The sequence below is a fragment of the Gymnoscopelus braueri genome, assembly GCF_963280865.1.
Source record: "Gymnoscopelus braueri genome assembly, chromosome: 16".
NCBI classification, from domain to species: Eukaryota; Metazoa; Chordata; class Actinopteri; order Myctophiformes; family Myctophidae; genus Gymnoscopelus; species Gymnoscopelus braueri.
Genome location: NC_137616.1, coordinates 18,102,763 through 18,122,923, shown reverse-complemented (window position 1 = coordinate 18,122,923; position 20,161 = coordinate 18,102,763). Strand labels below are relative to the sequence as shown.

Here is a 20,161-nt window from a genome sequence, read left to right as displayed (position 1 = left end):
GAGATACACCTATACTTAGTTGACCGGGGTCCCCCAGGGCTCTATATTAGGTCCGCTCCCCTTTTCTCTCAACACCAAATGCTTGAAAATAGCCAATCTACAAGCTCACAACGTGTCGCAACTTGGCGACGCGTTATCAGCTTGGAGACTGTCTATATTCACCAAATGTTTGCCCCAGAATATGGATGCAAGGGTTCATGTGGTTAAACGTCTCCAAAGATGGATGACTGGTCTCACAATTTAACTACACATTGCAATTTACATATTTATAAAGTCGCTAATTTCAGTATTAGCAAAGAAATTAGATTATAAAAACAGCCATGGCGAATGAATACAAATATGCATATTTTGGAAAAAGTATGATGTACTCCTTGGGAGCACTTCAGAACTAGAATCAGAATCAACTTTATTATCACATCACACAATACCAGGTGTAAAAGAGTGGGTGAAATTATTTTTTGTAGGCAAGAGAGACAAGAAAAGAACACAACATAGAACAAGTCAAATAACAGGAAGGCACAGTCCAATCAAGTCCAGTATACATAAGGTGCATGATGGTACATATCTGTTCATCTACTTACTAACTTATTTATTATTCACAGCGGAGCAGAACTATGACGAGATACGTATGTCCTCGTATCGAACGGCCTGCAAACTAAGATTTGTACAGAAGAGATGCAACCGTGAGTCTACTCCTTCTGCTACCTCTTACACTGTAGCTTAGTGGCTTTCTGACTTTTAGTTTGTTTGTCACATTACATGCAGAGAGCACTTCAGTTCAGCTGAGCAAGCAACAAGCGAGCAGCGTTGTTGGTATTCTTTATTGCGGTCCCGATTTGGAATGTTAAAAATGGCAATAACATGTTTGTGGTTAACTGAACTTCCAAAAGAGGATTTCTGTTCTCCCCACATTGTGAGGGAGGGAAGATACGTGACAATTGACAAAACATGTGACAAATGTCTACTGAGGGTGAAAGATTATGGTTCAAAGATTCTGAAGTGTTAGTTGCTGTTACGTGGCCACCCTGCCTTTCTTCCCCAATCTTTGTGACCCCCCTCATTTTATTTGTTCAATTATTAATGTATCCATCCCTCCCTCCCTTCCTCCCTCCTTCTCTCTGTCCTTCTCTCTCTACCATGTCTCTCTCCTCCCAGTGCACCTGATCGACGTGTACAACGTCATCGAAGCGGTGAGAGACGCGGGACTGAACGCCGTGGAGCTGAACGCCGGCATATCGGTGACACGGCTGGAGAACCTGGTGGCCTCCCTGTTCAACCAGCTCGGCAAACGCATGCCTACCACACACACCATCAACCCCAGAGAGAGCGCCGCTCTGCTGGTCGACTTCATACTGGCCGCAATCGACAGGTAGTCGATAAACTTAGCGGATCAATCACCTTTGTGTCCATCAGTGGAGAGCTTTTATAACCAATAACACAATTCAACACAATAACAATCACCTTGTATACATAAATACAGCATACTGTATATTTATGTGTCCAACTGTCAATGGTTCTCAACATTGGGTCCGGGGACCACCAGGGGTCCAAATGGACCCTTACAGGTCTTTAACTCTGTGTACAAATGGAACCAAATGGACCCTTACGGTTGAGCGGTGTCTGTGGCAAGCACACAGATATGCCCATGTATGGATGACTGAACATTTGCGACAAGTTGTCAACTCAATAACCCTGACAACCACGGGCAGGCCATGCTATCAGCCCAAATGTGGACATGCCCGACATCAGCGCAAATCGTCACGTCACATATTGTCCATATATGGAGATACCCGTGGGTGTGTGTGCCCAGATTGAGGTCAACCAAAGAATTTGTCGACCGATGTGTTAGACAGCGCTCTTCACCACCATCATCAAACACCAAACGAGGGAATGTTGTTTACGCCAAGAAGAGGCAGTCAATTTCATTGTAATTCTAATCTAACGTGACTTGTGACTTGTGTTTCAGTGAGGCAGACAGTCGTCTGACGGTGCTGTCAGTCAAGGCTATGCTGTCCACTCTGTGTGGAGGGAAGCTGGTGGACAAGCTACGTTGTGAGTACACTTACATTTTTAGCATTTTAACCCTTGTCAGTGTGACTCCCAGAGAGGAGGTAGGTAGTAGACTAGAGATGCGCGGCTGGGCTCTGACATCACCCAAATCAGTGCGTGCAAATAAACCAACCGGTTTATTGGACCCCTGAATCACCGTTTTGCAGTTCGCTCTCTCTCTCTCTCTCTCTCTCTTTTGATTTCCCTAGTGCCCACAATGTTTTGGTGCCCACTCTTCTACCTTTAAGCCACAGTAGCCCCATGAATCACTTCCCCTAGAGGCCCATGCCTGATTAGATGTAATGAGATGTATACATGTAATAGAGGCGCCATCTAGTGGATAACTTGGCTACATGCTTATACCTGTGCGTGTGTGTGTGTGTGTGTGTGTGTGTGTGTGTGTGAGTGTGTGTGTGTGTGTGTGTGTGTGTGTGTGTGTGTGTGTGTGTGTGTGTGTGTGTGTGTGTGTGTGTGTGTGTGTGTGTGTGTGTGTGTGTGTGTGTGTGTGTGTGTGTGTGTGTGTGTGTGTGCATGCGCGTGTATAGATGTGTTTTCTCAGGTGTCAGACTCCCACGGGGCGCTGGTCCAGTCCAAGTTTGACTGGTTCCTGAGGGAGGCTCTCAAACTGCCCACTGCCGTCCACGAAGGGCCGTCCTTCGGCTACACGCACTCCTCAGCCCGCTCCTGTTTCCCACAGCAGGTGCACACTCTCTCTGTCTGTCCTTTTTCAGAAATCACATGTTGGCCATTTTTCTCTTACGTCATACACAGGGATATTGTAAGCAAAATGGCAGTCTTGTGAATGTGGTCAATGCATGTAGCGGTTCAGCATCTTGCTTAACCACTTTTAACTTGTCGTCCCTATTTTGGACATGTGATTATATTATATAGCAAAAATAGCAAAAACAGCAAAAATAGCAACAATAGCAGATGTACAATGTAGATTGGCTTAAAGTTACACTGCCCAGTCACAAGCCCACTAGCTAACCTAAAACCCACCACTGCCCCAAATACTATATATACTATTGAATAATATATTCAGATGCTAAACACTTGAATCCTAGCATCCCTATTCTGGGGGAACCTTCGTCAAAAGCACATCTACAACCTCACAATGCGACGCAATGCGACGCAACGGACACATTGTGAGCTTGTAGATCTTCTATCCATAGACTTGGTCTGCTCCTTTTTCCATTTACACCAGTGGTTCTCAAAGTGGGGTCCAGGGACCCGCAGCGTTCCTTGAGGGGGTTCCAAATGGACCTTTACAGGTCTGTAACTCTGAGAGTTATGGGGGTCCTTGAAATAAAAAAAGTTTGAGAACCACTGCTCTTCATCAAGTTCACAAGCTCAGCTTGTAGATCTGCTAATTGTTCAGAATGTCCGCCCCAGAACAGGGAGGCTGTGGTTCATGTGGTTAAATCCTGTTCAACTATTTGTATATTTTGTTATTGCTGTAGAAGAGGGTCATGTTAAACATGTTCCTGGACATCGTGGCCGACCCGCCCCCTCAGTGTCTGCTCTGGCTTCCCCTGATGCACCGCCTGGCCAACGTAGAGCATGGTGAGACTGACACACGCACACGCACACGCACACGCACACGCACACGCACACGCACACGCACACGCACACCCACACCCACACCCACACCCACAAGGGCTGGACAATATATCAACATTATATTGATATCTTTATATGAGACTAGATTTTGTCTTATTTTATACTTCAAAACAATCAAAAACTTGGTTACCATGCCCTCTTGTGGCCATTCTGTGGCATTCAGATGCTGCTTTAAAAAGTAAATTGAGAATTGAGAAATCTAAAGAAATTTGAGATCATTATAATGTCACTAGGGATGGGAAGATATTACATTTTCATGTCACGATTATTGTGACCAAAATAATTGCGATTTACGATATTATCACGATAATGTAAATATGCTTAAAAATCTTAAAATGGCACTTTTGTTAACCACTTGAACCCCAGCATCCATAGTCTGGGGTGGAACATTTGGCAAAAATAGCAGATCCACAAGCTCACAATGTGTTGCGTTGCGAGCTTGTAGATCGGCTATTTTTGGCAAAGACATTTAGAGAGTGAAAAGTTGACCTAGAATCCTATAGTTTGTATAGTTTCAATGTACAGATTATAATTGTTTTGATATTATACTGTTTAGACTGATGATAGGTTCATGGTTTACCTGTGATCCTAGATTACTGTCTCTAATCTGCATTTGATGTATTACTTTGTGTTTACCTTGCTTACCTTAAGTCGCAATGGAGTATTAATGCCTGAATTGTAAATTGTAAATTGTAGGTCACAGACCCCCATTTGAGATTGAATTTTATTTTAGATTTTTTTAATCTCTAGGCCATCAATCTACACCGTCAAAAAAGAAATCTAAACTGTGTTAGTTTAACTCTGACAGTGTACAAATTGAACCAAATGGACCCGTAGGGTGGGTCCATTTGGTTCTACTTGTACACTCTCAGAGTTACAGGCATGTAAAGGTCCATTTGGTTCCTAACAATCAATCTTGTGACTGCACTGAAACTGAAATTATAACTCTAATACCACTAATTATAATAGTATGAATTTTATTGCTATTTTTACAATTTTAAATGCTATTTTTAAAAAGGTTTTCAGAGTACTTATTTAACCACTCCTGTTCACTCAATACTACATATCTTTGCCAACAAATTGTTCACAAGAGCTTGTAGATCAGCTAGTTTGGCTGAATGTTCACCCCAGCATAGGGACGCTAGGGTTCATGTGGTTAAAAAAACTAAAACACAACCAAGCCATTTACACAAGGCAATAATATAATGCACCCCTCCCCCCCACCCCCCCGCCCCCTCAGCCAAAAGTACACCCTGCGTATGTCACTGATCACATGACCTCAATCAATTATCCAGTTCTGGGCAACATAGAGGGGGGGGGGGCTTTTTTCTTATTGCCACACAACAGCTCTAAGGTGTATTAAAGACATAGTTCAATGTTGAAAATGAGTGGTATTCCCCTTTAAGTGGTTACGCAGATGCATTCCCGGATTGAATGGGTTAAATGCCAATGCATATGTGCACCTACTTTACTAGAGGTTTGGGCCACAGAGGAGACGAGAAACATAACATAGCCCTATAAAAAGAGAAACAAACTGTGATCCCATTAAAAAAAATAATAATAATAATAATAATAAATAAATACATTATAATAAGCAAACAAACAAACTGCAAATGGCAACGGGGTCGAAGCATATCAGAGAAAGATGATGAAGAGGAAGATGATGGCCCTCAGGAGAAAATGCAGATGAAGAGGAAACATAAAAACATAATGTGGTTCACAGTGACATGTGTAGACCAAGGACCAGTGGACATTATATCCAGAGCTACAGTAAGTGGCTGATGTGGGAAGACGGATCCTCTGCTGGAACTGTTACCTCCTCGACCCTCTGGTTAAGTGGATGAAGATGGATGGCTGGATGGATGGATGGAAAGTGGGTGGATGGATTGATTCACCAAATTAAGACTAGAGAGAGGGGCGTGTCTGATAAAATGAATATCAAATATCTAAATACTGAATCAAGCAAAGCAACTGTCCGGGGTGCTCCCAAAAGCCTGATAATGTTCGCAATAATTACAGTACCCCGCAATACAGTTAAATGGTAAATGGTGCATTTATATAGCGCTTTTATCCAAAGCGCTTTACATAGATTGTGCATTACATTTTCACACACACTCATACACCGATGGCGGAGGAAACCATGCAAGCCACCAACCTGCTCATCGGGAGCAATTAGGGGTTCAGCGTCTTGCTCAAGGACACTTCGACACCTACTCTGGGGGAGCCCCCCAGCCCGGGATCGAACTGGGAACCTTGCGGTTTCCAGTTCACTCTACCCGGCCACTCTACCCCTGAGCCACTGCCGCCCCTAGTTATCGTGGACGTTTTTTATCGCAATATACGATAATATCGTATATCGTCCCATGCCTAATTGTCACACTCACATATCAATATTATGGTGATATTTTGTTCATATCACCCAGCCCTAACACATACACATACTCATGCATGCATGCACACACACACACACACACACACACACACACACACACACACACACACACACACACACACACACACACACACACACACACACACACACACACACACACACACACACACACACACACACACACACACATTAAGCAATATAACATTAAATACATATTATTGTCTCTCTCCAGTCTACCACCCAGTGACTTGCTCCTACTGCCGCCGGAACGGCATGACAGGCTTTCGCTATCGCTGCCTCCGTTGCCGTGGCTACCAGCTCTGCCAAGACTGCTTCTGGCGTGGCAATGCCAGCGGTTCCCATAGCAGCCAGCATCAGATGAAGGAACACGCAACCTGGGTGAGTCAACGAGTGCAACTCCCTAATGACCCCAGTGGGCTGTGTGTGTGTGCGTGTGTTTGTGTTAACCAAGTTGATACACTTAAATACTTCATACATTAACAGCTTTTCTTAAGTTGTTCACTGAAATAAAAGGCAGTGAAATAAAAGTGAAAATAAAATAAAAATGTGTTTTACAAAATGTTAAAAAGGGCGCGAGCAGTTAATGGACTAATTGACTTAATAGATTATAAAAATAATCGATTTTAATAAAGTAATAATATAGTAATAGCCGATCTACAACCTCACGTTGCAGTGCAACGCGTTGTGAGCTTGTAGATTAGCTAACACCGTTGTACGTGAAAGTATAAAATAGGGCTTAAGGGCTTAATGAGATTTAAAAAATCGGTCTTCATCGATTATAAAAAATCTATTTTTTTATGTTGATTCTATCGAAACAAAAACAATTCTAATTATTCAATTCGAATAATTTGTTTTATTTATTTATTTTATTAACGAATTAACTTAAAAATACAACACATTTGAAAAAAAAAACACGCTTCAAGATTATTCGATTAATCAAAGAAGTATAATCAATAGAATAATCACTAAGAAATTACTTGATAGTTGTTAACTATGTAACTTTTTTTTAAATGAATACAATATTATTTCGTCCAATCTGTATGGTAGAGGATGTTAATACAATATAACTTATACAATTGGGGTGGTTGTGACATTTAGATCGTGTCAAAGGCCATGTCTCACCTAGACACAGGATCTCACACGAATTTTCACCTGATGGTCAAGATTCACTTTATCCCCTGAGCAAGCAAGCAGGCTCTATTAACTCAATGGTAAAACAAAATTCAGCTCTTGCATGAAACCAGGCGCAGGGTTCAAATCCGGGGTAGGAGAGAAAAGTTACATAGTGACAGCTTTAACAGGCCCGGCGCTAGTCAAAAAACGGTAGATGTGTCGGGTGTGCACGTATGGGGGGCGCATGTGCAAAGTGCGTGCAAATCTTTTTTCAAAATATATTTTTTTACCGACAGCAGCCGAAGTCCTTGTCATGTCTGTCTGTCTATCAGTCCCTCCTGGTACACACAACACCACTGACCACTTTCTTAACACACTGAAGGAAGGCTTGACGCCGAAACTCTATTAATTTGTTTTAGTTTTTTTTTTTTTACTGGCAGTCTTGACTTGACATGATTTTGCTGGATAGTTTGCCATGGATTCTGACGTTCTGGCTTGATGATCCCAGGATTGGGAACTATGTTCTCCTTGTCGGACACTATGAGCACCTATCAGTTTAGAAAAGAATAACAAAAGCATTCCAAGCTTCCCCAGGAAGGGAATAATATAGACTAACACGCACTATATTTTTACTTGTGTGTGTGTTTGAGTATAGAAGTCATCTGCGGTGAAGCTGGGCCGAGCGCTGAGCAGAACCCTGGGCTGTGTTTCGTCCAGACAGCCCGCCCACCCCCTGTACCCAGAGGAGCCAGAGAGGACCCTCAACCTGGCTAACATAGTGTAAGACCCTCATGCACACATACTGTATGTAGTAGTACACAGACCTCTTCTCAGCACAGTTAAAGCACTGTAAGTTAGAATGGGTCAACTACATTCTTGTAGAAGTTGTTCTAGTAGTGAATTATTAATAACTTTTAATTGGGACATGTCTATGATTTTCATGTTGTCATATTTGTAACCGTTTTAGAAAAGCAATAAGCCACCCGAGGTCTCAGTTTACCTCTATTTTATAATGGCTGAGAGGGTCGGAGGCGCGTGTCGTGTCGTGCCTTAATGTAGTGTCTCACTGCGCCCCTCAGCCATTATAAAATACTCTGTAAACTGCGACCTCTAGTGGCTTATTGCTTTATTCTATTGCTTGGTGGGTTGAATATAGAACAGCAAGAACATAGGTTTAGAATGATAATACCTCAACAAAATTCTACATATTGTGCTAATTGTTTAGGAAACACACCCCTAATGTACTCCTTTCACACTGTTTCCCAAATCACACATTGGGACGGCCTAACAAACATTTTCAGTTGAGAAATTAGTTTTTGCTATAATCCTTGCAACATTTTCTGAACATTTCAAAAATGTGTATAGGGCTCAAGTGGGTAATCAACATGACTATTGCACAGTGGTTCTTAAAGTGGGGTCCAGGGATTCCTTGAGGGGGCTCTAAATGGACCCTTACAGGTCTGTAACTCTGAGAGTTATGGGGGGACCTTGAAATTAAAACATTTGCGAACCACTGCTATAGTAGCTGATAAAATCTCAACCACAGCCAGCTCCTGGAGCATGTGGGTTACAGAGGCCCTGCCCTTTGTGGGCGGAACTACCGGGTTTGATTCTTTTCCAGGGAGGGTAGACTAGGTCACTGCTGCTCTTTGAACACTAGACGTGTCGTATTTTGAACCTGCACCTTGTGAGTATGTTTACTTCCTGTAAGTTTATATCATCCTCTTTCAGATTCTCATTCTCATTCTATTTTTTTAAACCTTTATCTCTCTCTCTCTCTCTCTCTCTCCCTTTAAGACTAGATTTACTCTCTCTCATTCTTTCTCACTGTGGTGATCTTTGGCCTGTCTGTGTTTGCTCAGACCGATACTATTCACTGTTGCATGAATGCACTCGAAACCACGTGACTGTGTGTGTGTGTGTGTGTGTGTGTGTGTGTGTGTGTGTGTGTGTGTGTGTGTGTGTGTGTGTGTGTGTGTGTGTGTGTGTGTGTGTGTGTGTGTGTGTGTGTGTGTGTGTGTGTGTGTGTGTGTGTGTGTGTTCTGATGCTGTGTGAATCTGTGTGGTAGTGAGTGTGTTTGTTTAGCAGTTCTTTGGCGTCGTAGTCTTTTCATTTTTACAACATTTTATTAACCTTTTTAATCGCTTGCGCAGTTGATCTCGTCGGTCTGATTCTGTGTGTGTGTGTGTGTGTGTGTGTGTGTGTGTGTGTGTGTGTGTGTGTGTGTGTGTGTGTGTGTGTGTGTGTGTGTGTGTGTGTGTGTGTGTGCGTGCTTGCAGACCCCCACGCCCCATTGGAAACACCAGTGAGGCCATGTTGCTGTCATCTCCACCCCCAGGCTCCCCCAGGAGGTAAGTACCACCTTAACATTTTGTTGCTGTTGGATGGAGACCTTGTATGTCCAAAACCATTCTTTATTATTTATATTTTTAAGAAATTTTAAAATCCTATATTAAAATTGGCTTAAGGGAGGACGGGCCGGCAGGCAGGCCAGCAGACGGGCCGATCAGTGGGTGGGCGGACCTCTGACGTCACGCTCATGGCACCATGTCTCAGCCATAACCGTATAAAGAGTTCCCAATGCAGCTACGCCCAAATATGGAGTGTGTTGCCCAAACTCAATGTGTCGTCATGGCATCAGGCGCAAACAATGCAGTCAGCTCCATATATGGGCAGAAAAGGGGGCATGCCCATATATGGGCATATATTGATGACATCAGTGATCTGCATATGGGCATGTAAGGGACAAGGACTGACAGATACAGAAATCTCCATATATGGGCATAAAAGGGACACAGGTAGACGGACAGATACAGAGTTCTCCATATATGGGCACAAAAGGCACACAGACAGACAGGCGCAACGGGTACTCTGACAAATCCCCGAAACTATGACTCAGACATATTGGTTGAATGGGCGGTGCGACATACTATAGGTGTGAGGGCCGCATAGCAGCCCCAACTCTAGATGTGAGGGCCGTGTACTAGCACGTGGGCGGCCCAAACCTAACCTCTAGTCAGTGGTGTAATTTACATACGGCACTTTACAATTTACATACGCCGCATGCACGCGCGCTACATGCGCGTGCATGCGTGCCAGGGCCCATTTGATCTGAAAACCCATGTAAGGTCTGTGCACGCCACTGCCTCTAGTCATGAAAATATGTGTTGTATGTGTATGTTGTATGTATATGTTTCTGCCAGACAGCCACGATTTCAGCTGTTCTTTTGAAGAATATTCAAATCTTGATGTTTTCTTTTGGTGTGTCTTTAAGGCAAAGATGATTGATATTTTAAGGCAATGTAGATTGACATTTTGTCTGTATAGTTGAGACAGGTATTCGTTTCATTATAACTTTTATTCTTCTTTGCCTACTGTGTAAACAACAGTGACATTTTCACGGCATGGCTCTGCAGGACGCTTGCTGTCTATAAGAGGGTCGGTCTGTGAGTCTGTGTGTTTTTTCCGGAGCTATTTTCGCAAACCGCTGGACTGATCAGTGCCACATTTCTTGTGCACACTTCCAGTTGGGGAACGTAGCACCTCCACTATTTTCTTTTTCACATGTTTTATATTTAACTTTTCACATGGGGCTTGGATCGGGCTGAAACTTTGCCCATATTTGGAGTCATTCATCATAGATTCTGTATGTCACATAGTCGACTGATGTCACAGGCTGCCCACATGAAGTCCGAGATACACATTGGAGCCATGCCGTTCCCATGTGGATCCCGAGGTCCACATGATTCTTTTTTTTTCTTTCTTGTAACTTGCCAATACCACAGCCCTGCCGAAGGCCACAGGCTGCATTGCTTCAAAATGTTGCTGTTTAGAAACCACAAAACTCATCCATAACCCTTTATGAATTATAGCCGTGCTTGTCAGTTTGGGTTATTCCTAGAAAGCTGATTGTTTCGTTTTAATGTAGAACCGTCATTTGTTCACACATGGAAGGAAATGTGCCTTTGGTATGGTGGTAGAATTAAAAACAGACGGGATACAATAAACACAGTGAAAGAACAACAGAACATGGCAGAGTATCTAATACAAGAACTAGCTGAAATTTACAAAGGAAAGTACAGAAAAGTTCAAGACCTATGAACAGAACCTGTGTGTGTGTGTGTGTGCGTGTGTGTGCGTGTGTCTGAATTAAAGGTCCGGGAGAAAAAGTGAGTCTTTAGTAATAATATTTAAAAGCCGCTATGAACTGGGCTGATCTAATATGGAGGTGTGTGCTTAGAGCCCTGCACGGGCCCAAAACTCCAGCTCGAGCCCGGCCCTGGGCCTGTGGCATTTCGGGCCCCGGCCCCAGCCTCACAAGGGGCTAAAAACAGTTCTAAAACAGACAAAGAGCCAGTGTAGTGAGGCCAAGACGTGACGTCATGGTACTACTTTGGCAACAGGTACAACGGGTACTCTGACAACGGGTACAACGGTTATTGCGTTCCCAACTTGCATCATTCCCGACTTGCATTGTTCTCTAGATGCACGAAACCTCTGTGTGTCTGATTGTGTGACTGTCTTGCGCATTCTTTAGCACCATCCGACCGATTGTCTTCAAACTTGGCGTGTGTATCTATTTTTGTTGAATGTTCGCCAATTATGGCATGCCCAGAAAAGGGATGCTGGGGGCTTATGACATAAACTTTGTAAGCATGGATCAGCTGGTGAAGTCCAGCATGTGACAATGTGATGCCAGAATGACTGAATTATCTGCCTTGTGTCTGTTTGATTCAGTATGGCATCTGCTCAGCGCATGAATGAAGAGCACGCCTTGATAGCCGCCTACGTCAATCGCCTGCAGACCAGCCCACGGTGAGAGCTGGAAGGAGAGGAGAGAGTGATGGGGGAAGTGAGCAGGGAGGAAAAGAGGGGAAAGATGGCAGAACAGGAAACAATAGACCTTTTTAAAAGCAGTCATATTGACATTACATATTCGGTTCAACATGTGCATTACCTACTTAATGTTTTAATTTAGTGTAGCAGTGCCTTTCCAGTGAGTCAACATGCAAAATGTCAGCACTGTTTTACGTTAATTGAACAGAACTTTGATTACTATCTTTGTTAACACCTGTGTTTACCCGACTATTTCAAGTCAAATGGCTGCTGTGAAACATTATCTACATTATAGGGAGCAGGGTAGAAGAGTGTGATGGAGTACCTCTCAATTCTCACTGTTAGCCAAATGTCAGCAGAAATCATTACATTGTGAGTCTATTTTGACACATTCAGAGTTAAATTAACAGCATTTGCATCAAAACCGGCCCACTAAACTGTCTATAAACCTAGAAAACACAAGATGTTGCATCTGCTCAACTTTCTTTTTGAATCTGTTATTACTGGCTTTTGCATTATTTTCAATCTTTTATGGAGGATTAGAATGATTCACATCACAAAGCTATTTGTGGCAACACTATTTTATTTCCAGCTTGTTCATGTCAGAGTGGTGCTCAAACATTTTCATGTCAAGGATGTTATTGATATGCTTGGCCCCAAGGACCCCCATAACAGAAGATTTGTGTTAAAAGTTCCACATCCACAAAGTATTCCACATCTTTTACAACTTTTCAAGATTTTTCAAAATGTTTCGAAAGTAGCATATCTACAAGCTCTATAAGATATTTTCGAATAGCCAAAGTATAAAATAGGGTGAAAGTTGTTTCTGATGGGCAACCCCTGGACCCCACTTGGAGAACGGATGGCGTAAATGAGCTTTCGTTCTCATTGCCTACCGCTGGGCTGGTGTATGTTGTTTCAGATCGGCGGACAATACCAGCAGACAGGACGAGGAGCACAAACTGATCGCCCGCTACGCTTCGCGGCTGGCAGAGACCGACCCCTCAGTGAGTCCATTTCCTCACACAGCAGAAACCACACATGCATTTATTCACATCTCACTCGGTGATGACACAGAATGGATGATGGCTGAACAATGAAGGTCACTAGCTTTACAGTGTGGCACCAAAGGGGCCGGCCATCTACCACAAGTGTTTGTCTGTATGTCCCCTGAGTAGACAGTCTGTATGTCCCAAAGAGTACGCAGCGAACACAGCTCAGCTGACACTGCTACACCAATCACATTCACAGTGCATGATTTATTTTGTGGAATTTCTAGGTGTGTTGCAGTTTCTAGTGCCCCAATTTGAGAAGCCGGGCAGTCACTTTCAATTGAAACGAACAGAAATATATCGGGAGGGATTCACGGAGGGTTCCGGTAAACGAAACCATGAATGGAAGATGAAAAGAGATAACGTTTTCTTTGTTATGCGTTTAATAATCCCGCTTACGATATCATGGAAGAATCAAGGCTGTGACAGATTATATACGGTATCATGGCGGGCTTGTCTGGTTAGCTAGACATCATTCACCACCAGGAATGTAGTGGAGGGGGAGCGCACTTCTTGTTAGCTTTTAGATCGGCTATTTTTGGCCAAAGATATTTGGTATAGAGGGAAACAAGCGGTACAGATGCGCTCCCCACTTCTAAAAGTAGCACTACACCTCTGTTCACCACACTTGTAAGCACCACACATATCTCCTTACATGAACTTGAGTATGAGTATCAGAGGAATATTGGCCATGTGCCTCTGACCTTTGACCTTTCATTTGCATGTGTGACTTTTGCTAGCTCACGATGTTTGGTCAACTTTTGTTAAAATAAGTATATGTAGTGAGTAGTAAGTAGTAAGTAGTAAGTTATAAGTATGTGGTCCATAGGTCAGGAGCCTGACTCCTGTTTCCGTAGTGTGATGCAGCTTGATATACAAGTACACCCCCTGGACATGACGCTAATGTGTCAGGGGACACATTACCCCCAATCCAACCCTTGATGCTGAGAGCTAAGCAGGGAGGCATTGGGTACCACTTTTATAGTGTGTGTGTGTGTGTGTGTGTGTGTGTGTGTGTGTGTGTGTGTGTGTGTGTGTGTGTGTGTGTGTGTGTGTGTGTGTGTGTGTGTGTGTGTGTGTGTGTGTGTGTGTGTGTGTGTGTGTGTGTGTGTGTGTGTGTGTGTGTGAGTGACTGTGTGTGTGTGTCGTTTACGTATAAAATCCTGCTGGATAAGAGTATTAGCCTAAAATGAAAACTGTCATTGTATTTCAGGACAGGGGGATACCCAATCGCAGCATTAACTTTGACGTCAATAAACAACAGAGGGAGCTCATTGCTCAGCTGGAGAGCAAGAACAGGTAAAGAAAAGTTTTAAATGTTGTTTGCAACAAGAGTAGGCCATATACATAGTCATGTTGCATATGTGTAATTTATGTCCACTCTTCCCAGAGAGATCTTGGCAGAGATCCAGCGTCTGCGTTCGGAGCATGAGGCAACGTGCCAGCACAGTCCGGACAAGGGCAGCACCAACCCCACGCTGCTGGCTGAGCTACGACTGCTCAGGTACAACCTGGCAAGCCCTGGAGTCATTGGAGATCTGTGGGAACTAAGCAGTGACTAGAGGCTTTTAGAACAGTGGTCGCAAAGTATCCCACACCACCATTACCAACAACCTTATCTCCCCACCTTTAACCTGAACAGGTGTTGCCATTTGCTGTTGTTCACATAGTCTCACATAGTGCCAGTAGTAAAACAACTAATATTTGTCCCCAGATCTTGACACTGTCTGTTATCAGTAGCTTCAAAGATGGACTGATTACCAAGACTTGTTCTCATCCACCCCACTATGTTTGGTTTATTAAGTAGGAACAACAGCTTGTATCTACAGCCCATATTCCCTTTCAAGTTGTGTTTAGCTTACTAAAATATAAACGTCAATTCAAAAATTATAATGGTTATTCTTAATTATTTGTGTTTGGCTGCCAGAATAGTCCACAAACTGTAAAATAACAGGAAATGAAAACAAATAATTGGCATAAGACACTAGCTGGAATGCTAGCCACAAACGAATAATACATAACACAATGTTAACACACACAACATCTTGCGGTCTGCTTCAGGGTGCTGCCTGCCAGCTGAGAACCACTAATTACTAATCATTCTAAACAGAATTCAGTGCATGAGTGAGATGAGGACAGTGCGTTCGTCAGAACTAGAGTGTAACGCACAGTTTGTGTTTGTTACAGACAACGGAAAGATGAGTTGGAACAGAGGATGTCCACGCTGCAGGAGAGCAGGAGAGAGCTGATGGTACAACTGGAGGGACTGATGAAACTCCTCAAGGTACACACAAACACACACACACACACACACACACACACACACACACACACACACACACACACACACACACACACACACACACACACACACACACACACACACACACACACACACACACACACACACACACACACACACACACACACACACACACACACACACACACACACACACACACACACACACACACACACACACACACACACACACACACACACACACACTTGTGGTATTGTTCCCCACCTGCTGTTAGCATTGGCACACACCAGAGGGCAGTAGTTTCTATTTTTCTCCAACTTTCCCCCTTTTCTATACTAAGTACTAACTCTGTCTCCACCTATATAGTACTTTGTAACATGTACAAATGTCATCAAAATGGAGCCGTTATATTTCTATGCTGGATTCAGTATCTGAGTTAAATCAACATTGAACATTTTACTTTGTAGATGAACTTGGAAATATCAGTCCTTGACTCCTTGCTTTTCTGGCCAACAAAACATTCCGGTCTTTTATTTCTATCTTGTGTTGATTTCCTACCTGGACCTGTATATGACCTCTTATTTCCATTCTGTCCTGTCTCTCTGTCTTTCCATCTGTCTGCGCTGTGACCATGTAGGATGAGGAACAAAGGCAGGCTGTAAGTCTTCAACCACCTCGGCCGTTTTCACATTGCTGCGCATGTATAAATACGTGATGTACAAGCAATGACCGTGTCCTGCAGAAACCTTGTACCTCCCCCGAAAAAAGTTCAATGTTTCAGGATGCACGGAAATGGGATTGATTTTTCTTACTGATGGCTGTGCGTTTTTAAGCACTGTGCAATGTGTCAGCAATGGGGAGGCTTGGCCCAAGGGCCGTCAGAAAGAGAAAAGAACAGTTGTTGAGAATTAAGAAAAAAGAAAACTATAATACAACTGGCAAACTGTGAGGTTTGAGCTCGTGCTACTTGAGGTGCCTGAAATAACCTCGGCAGTCTCTCTCTTATAGGCACAGGCGGCAGGCTCCTCCCAGACCTCTCCCGCTCGGCCAATACCAGCGACCGTCCGCTCTGCAGGCCCCTCCCCTCCTCAGGCTCACATGCATGCCCCCCAGGACTCGTTAGCCGGGGTGGGGGGTGACGTACAGGAGGCCTTCGCTCAGGGTAAGTCAGGGCACTTTGGAATAATAGAGATTCATGCCCCTTTGCATCAGGTCTCCTGCAATAACCATATACAGTACATACAGTATCACATACCCAACCTATATTAACCCTGGATGAGGGGGTAGTGATAAAGTGATGAGCTGTCTCAGACCTGGGGCTGATAATTGTTATAGATCCAAGGGCAGGTATGGCAGTAGCATGTCGAGTCAGCGCAAGCTAAGGTGCAACAGAAAAGACAATTATAATAAATAGATTTAACATTAATCAACAAGAAACTGCCCTGGTGAACAAAATAGTTCTGGATTTCTCGACAGTGTGGGGAGGGAGTAGGCTGAGAACATGGCAGGTGCTGCTGGTGGGCCTCGCCCTTTTTAGTTTGCAGCTATAACTGTTGAAGGTTGATGTTTCCCATTCTGTTTTGGTTCTTATTGGTGCTGGGATTAACTCCAATGTCCCCTCAGCCATGAATTGTGTGTGACAAGATTCATTCAGAGACCAGCAGGGGTACATGTGGTTCCACTACTACACCATCCCTGGGCACTGCCAGGTCCAATGGGTTCATGATTTGGTACTTTCATATGTGTACAATCAGTGTGTACGCTATGTTGGTGAACACTTGAGCTGGATGACATCATGCAGCTGCTTTAGAGGAAGCACACATTTCCCACGATGTTTTTAGGGCCGCAGATTTGAGGTTCATAGGAAATATGTTTTTTGAAGGCCAGAAAATACCAGTGTCCATCAAAACCACCAAACATCTCACCTTTCCTCTAAACATCAGTTTTGAAAGTTTGTATATTTCAATCCAAATATATATTTTTTTTAAATAATCGATGATTGGCTCCAATTGGCTCCAATTATCAGAGCTTTTACACAAGTAATGTAGTATTCCATTTATGAATTTGTTGTAAAACAGCTTCTGACCAATGTTTCTTATTAGATTTGCCTCAGTAATTGTTCAGGGTTGTAAAATGTCTGTCACGGGTCCATAACATGGTTAGGGTCAGGGATTAACACCACTTGCCAAAAAGGACTTTTGCTGTACAGAAGATAGTCTGTTGATCAAACCATTTCAATGGGCCATATTACCATAATAAAGAGAGCAAAAACAGATCTGCCACATATGGGAATATTATGGAAATAATGCTGTGCTGTGAGAATGCTGGCCCTAGCTCAGAACATTTTACAGTGATCAGTATGTCAGTGTGTGGCTAAGAGAACAAATTCCCATCTGCACGCACACTTCATAAATTCCACGTATGTTTTTCCCCACTATACATATTATTTTCCCCATGAGGAACACATTTCAGAGACACATTAAGGAAACAGCATTTTGTAGTCATGTAACTTTGATTTAAGCAGTAAGTCAGCGTTGAGATGAAGAATTACATTTCCAAGAGAGACGTAGAGAACCAAGAGAACGTTTTCAGAACAAACCTCGTCGGAAATAATAGATCTACAAGTCCACAATGCACTGCTACGCGTTGAGGGCTTGTATATCTGCTGTTTTCGGTGCGTGACACCCACTAAGTATATTTTCAGTTTGAAAATGTTCACCCTCAGGGCCCCCTTCATTCAGTATAGTACAGATACTTGAATCTGGCTCTTGTTCTCATTTTCTCCCTGTCTGCATGTCATTTGCTTGCATCCCTCTTTCATCTCCTCACCCCTCCCACTTAATCCTTCTGTTGTCCAGGCCCCAGGAGGAACCTGAGGAATGACTTGCTGGTAGCAGCAGACTCCATCACCAACACCATGTCCTCACTGGTCAAGGAGCTCCACTCTGGTACACACACAGAATTAGAGCCAGTTCACTCCTCATCTCCCCTCTTTTAGAATTTCATCCAAAGTAGCTTGGCTCAGTCCCATGGTCATGAAACCACTTATGCAGATGGTAAAACTATGGCAGATGTAGACTACAGTTTCAAAATGGGGGGGGGGTGAAAGACACAAGGTTTTCTGCAGGACACCGTCAAAACTTAAGACATCTTTTGAAATGTGTTTCTTACATGTGTTCGATCCCTCCTTCCCGTACTATTCATTTACCTTTGCTCTCTCTCTCTCTCTCTCTGAGTAGATGATGGCCGGGAAGACGAGGAGCGATTACTAAATGGCAAGGATAGAGGTAAATTTGTATGCAAGTGTTTACTTGCACACGTGTTTGTGTGTATAAGTATGTATACGTTTCTGGTCTTCAGGCAGGACTACTGTACATTCATACTCCTTTGCATGGGGAACCAAACATCTACTGCTCAGTCAAAAGAGAACCCCCCGATGTCCAAAATGTAACTTTTCAGGAAATGGAAAGAATAACCTGTGTTCCAATAGTCACAAGTTCTTGTTAATACTTTTCATTGGTTCAATATTTATAAAACCCACAGATAGACTTCACTTGATCTTTCACTTTCAAAAATGCACTCTTGTACGATGAAGTAGGGCATTAATTGATGAAAAAACATTAAAAAGATGACATGGTTTCAGCAACGATATGTGTCTATGCCTGCTTCTGTGTGCCCATGCACATGATCCCCATGCAGCTCCCTTTGTCTGCATAGTCTGGCAGTGAGCTTCATTAGCATGCTGTCTCATTAGTGGCAGCGTTTATGGAGCCCCTCCTCTTTACGAGAGGCCAGCCTGCTGGGAGGAAACAGTCAAAGTACTTCCTGGCCTGCTCCCTATGCTCAGACTCGCACTCATTACACCGCTTTAGCCCTACGCTACTAACCCACTGGCCCCTGACTGGCTGACAGGTGTCCAGGGCTTCCCCTGGCTTCTGCACATGTCTATATGTATATGGGATGTAAAGTTCAAAGAGAAACTGTACAGTAAGAGCCCTCCGATACGGAGGTTTTCCCAGACAATTTAATGGTGTACATGTCTGTAAAGATGTCAGAAAGCATCGATTCAGCGCAGGCTTTCATCTTTAATGTGGACTTTGTCTTTCTGCCAAGTATGGTTCATATTTATGTGATCTGTTCAGAGAGGAGGTCTGGATTTAACTAGAGTCTCGACTCTGACAGATAACTGTAGTACAGTCCTTTTTCATTTTCTGCCAGTATTGTCATCCTTCTAACTAGCAATTCTCTCTCTCTCTCTCTCTCTCTCTCTCTCTCTCTCTCTCTCTCTCTCTCTCTCCCTCTCTCCATTTAGCAGGTTAAAGTGAACACAGAACACACAGTAAGTGCAGTCTTTTGGTGACATCTTTCACAATGACTATAAACATAAAACTTCATTCCTTTCCTTCTAAATTACCGTTACCAATAAAATGGTGGTAAAAAACAAATTCCTGACAAATCGGCAGGAAATGAACTGCAAATGTGAAAGAAAATATACAATACTGTGAGGTTTTGGCAAATGATCGTCTTGGCAGTGTTGAACGGAAATACACTGGTAGCAATTTGACCTACAGTATGTAACTTCAGTACTGTTAGCCTGGCATTGGTGGGTTCACAAACGTTCCCCACAATATCGTGGGGAACTTTACTTTTTTAACACAGTTTACATATGTTGCATGGATAGCGCAAGCTATCCGTCATCTGAAAAGCACTGCCGTGCACAATTGAAACATGCAAAGACTTTGCTTGAGACATTATACTAACTTGAGTGTATTTTTATATACTGTAAATTTTGGCCACTGAGCTCCACTGTTCGG

At 43.3% G+C, this 20,161-nt stretch overlaps 1 protein-coding gene across 10 annotated transcripts in view; it reads left to right on the top strand.

The window, feature by feature from the left end:
* Nucleotides 1-20,161, top strand: part of LOC308103598 (dystrobrevin beta-like) — a 35,698-nt gene that overhangs the window by 13,640 nt on the left and 1,897 nt on the right. For 4 of the 10 annotated variants that reach the window (XM_080453665.1, XM_080453664.1, XM_080453661.1 and 1 more), the window contains 18 exons: nucleotides 603-683; nucleotides 1,156-1,369; nucleotides 1,967-2,052; nucleotides 2,595-2,749; nucleotides 3,510-3,612; nucleotides 6,294-6,460; nucleotides 7,851-7,975; nucleotides 9,476-9,547; nucleotides 11,934-12,011; nucleotides 12,955-13,039; nucleotides 14,298-14,383; nucleotides 14,475-14,588; nucleotides 15,272-15,368; nucleotides 15,985-16,005; nucleotides 16,356-16,509; nucleotides 18,206-18,295; nucleotides 18,587-18,634; nucleotides 19,660-19,686. In XM_080453665.1, coding sequence (XP_080309791.1) covers nucleotides 603-683; nucleotides 1,156-1,369; nucleotides 1,967-2,052; nucleotides 2,595-2,749; nucleotides 3,510-3,612; nucleotides 6,294-6,460; nucleotides 7,851-7,975; nucleotides 9,476-9,547; nucleotides 11,934-12,011; nucleotides 12,955-13,039; nucleotides 14,298-14,383; nucleotides 14,475-14,588; nucleotides 15,272-15,368; nucleotides 15,985-16,005; nucleotides 16,356-16,509; nucleotides 18,206-18,295; nucleotides 18,587-18,634; nucleotides 19,660-19,667 — 1,784 coding nt within the window. In that variant the 3' untranslated portion in view covers nucleotides 19,668-19,686. The remainder of the gene's footprint in view (nucleotides 1-602; nucleotides 684-1,155; nucleotides 1,370-1,966; nucleotides 2,053-2,594; nucleotides 2,750-3,509; nucleotides 3,613-6,293; nucleotides 6,461-7,850; nucleotides 7,976-9,475; nucleotides 9,548-11,933; nucleotides 12,012-12,954; nucleotides 13,040-14,297; nucleotides 14,384-14,474; nucleotides 14,589-15,271; nucleotides 15,369-15,984; nucleotides 16,006-16,355; nucleotides 16,510-18,205; nucleotides 18,296-18,586; nucleotides 18,635-19,659; nucleotides 19,687-20,161) is intronic. The other 6 variants (XM_080453666.1, XM_080453669.1, XM_080453668.1 and 3 more) reach the window with 6 other exon arrangements.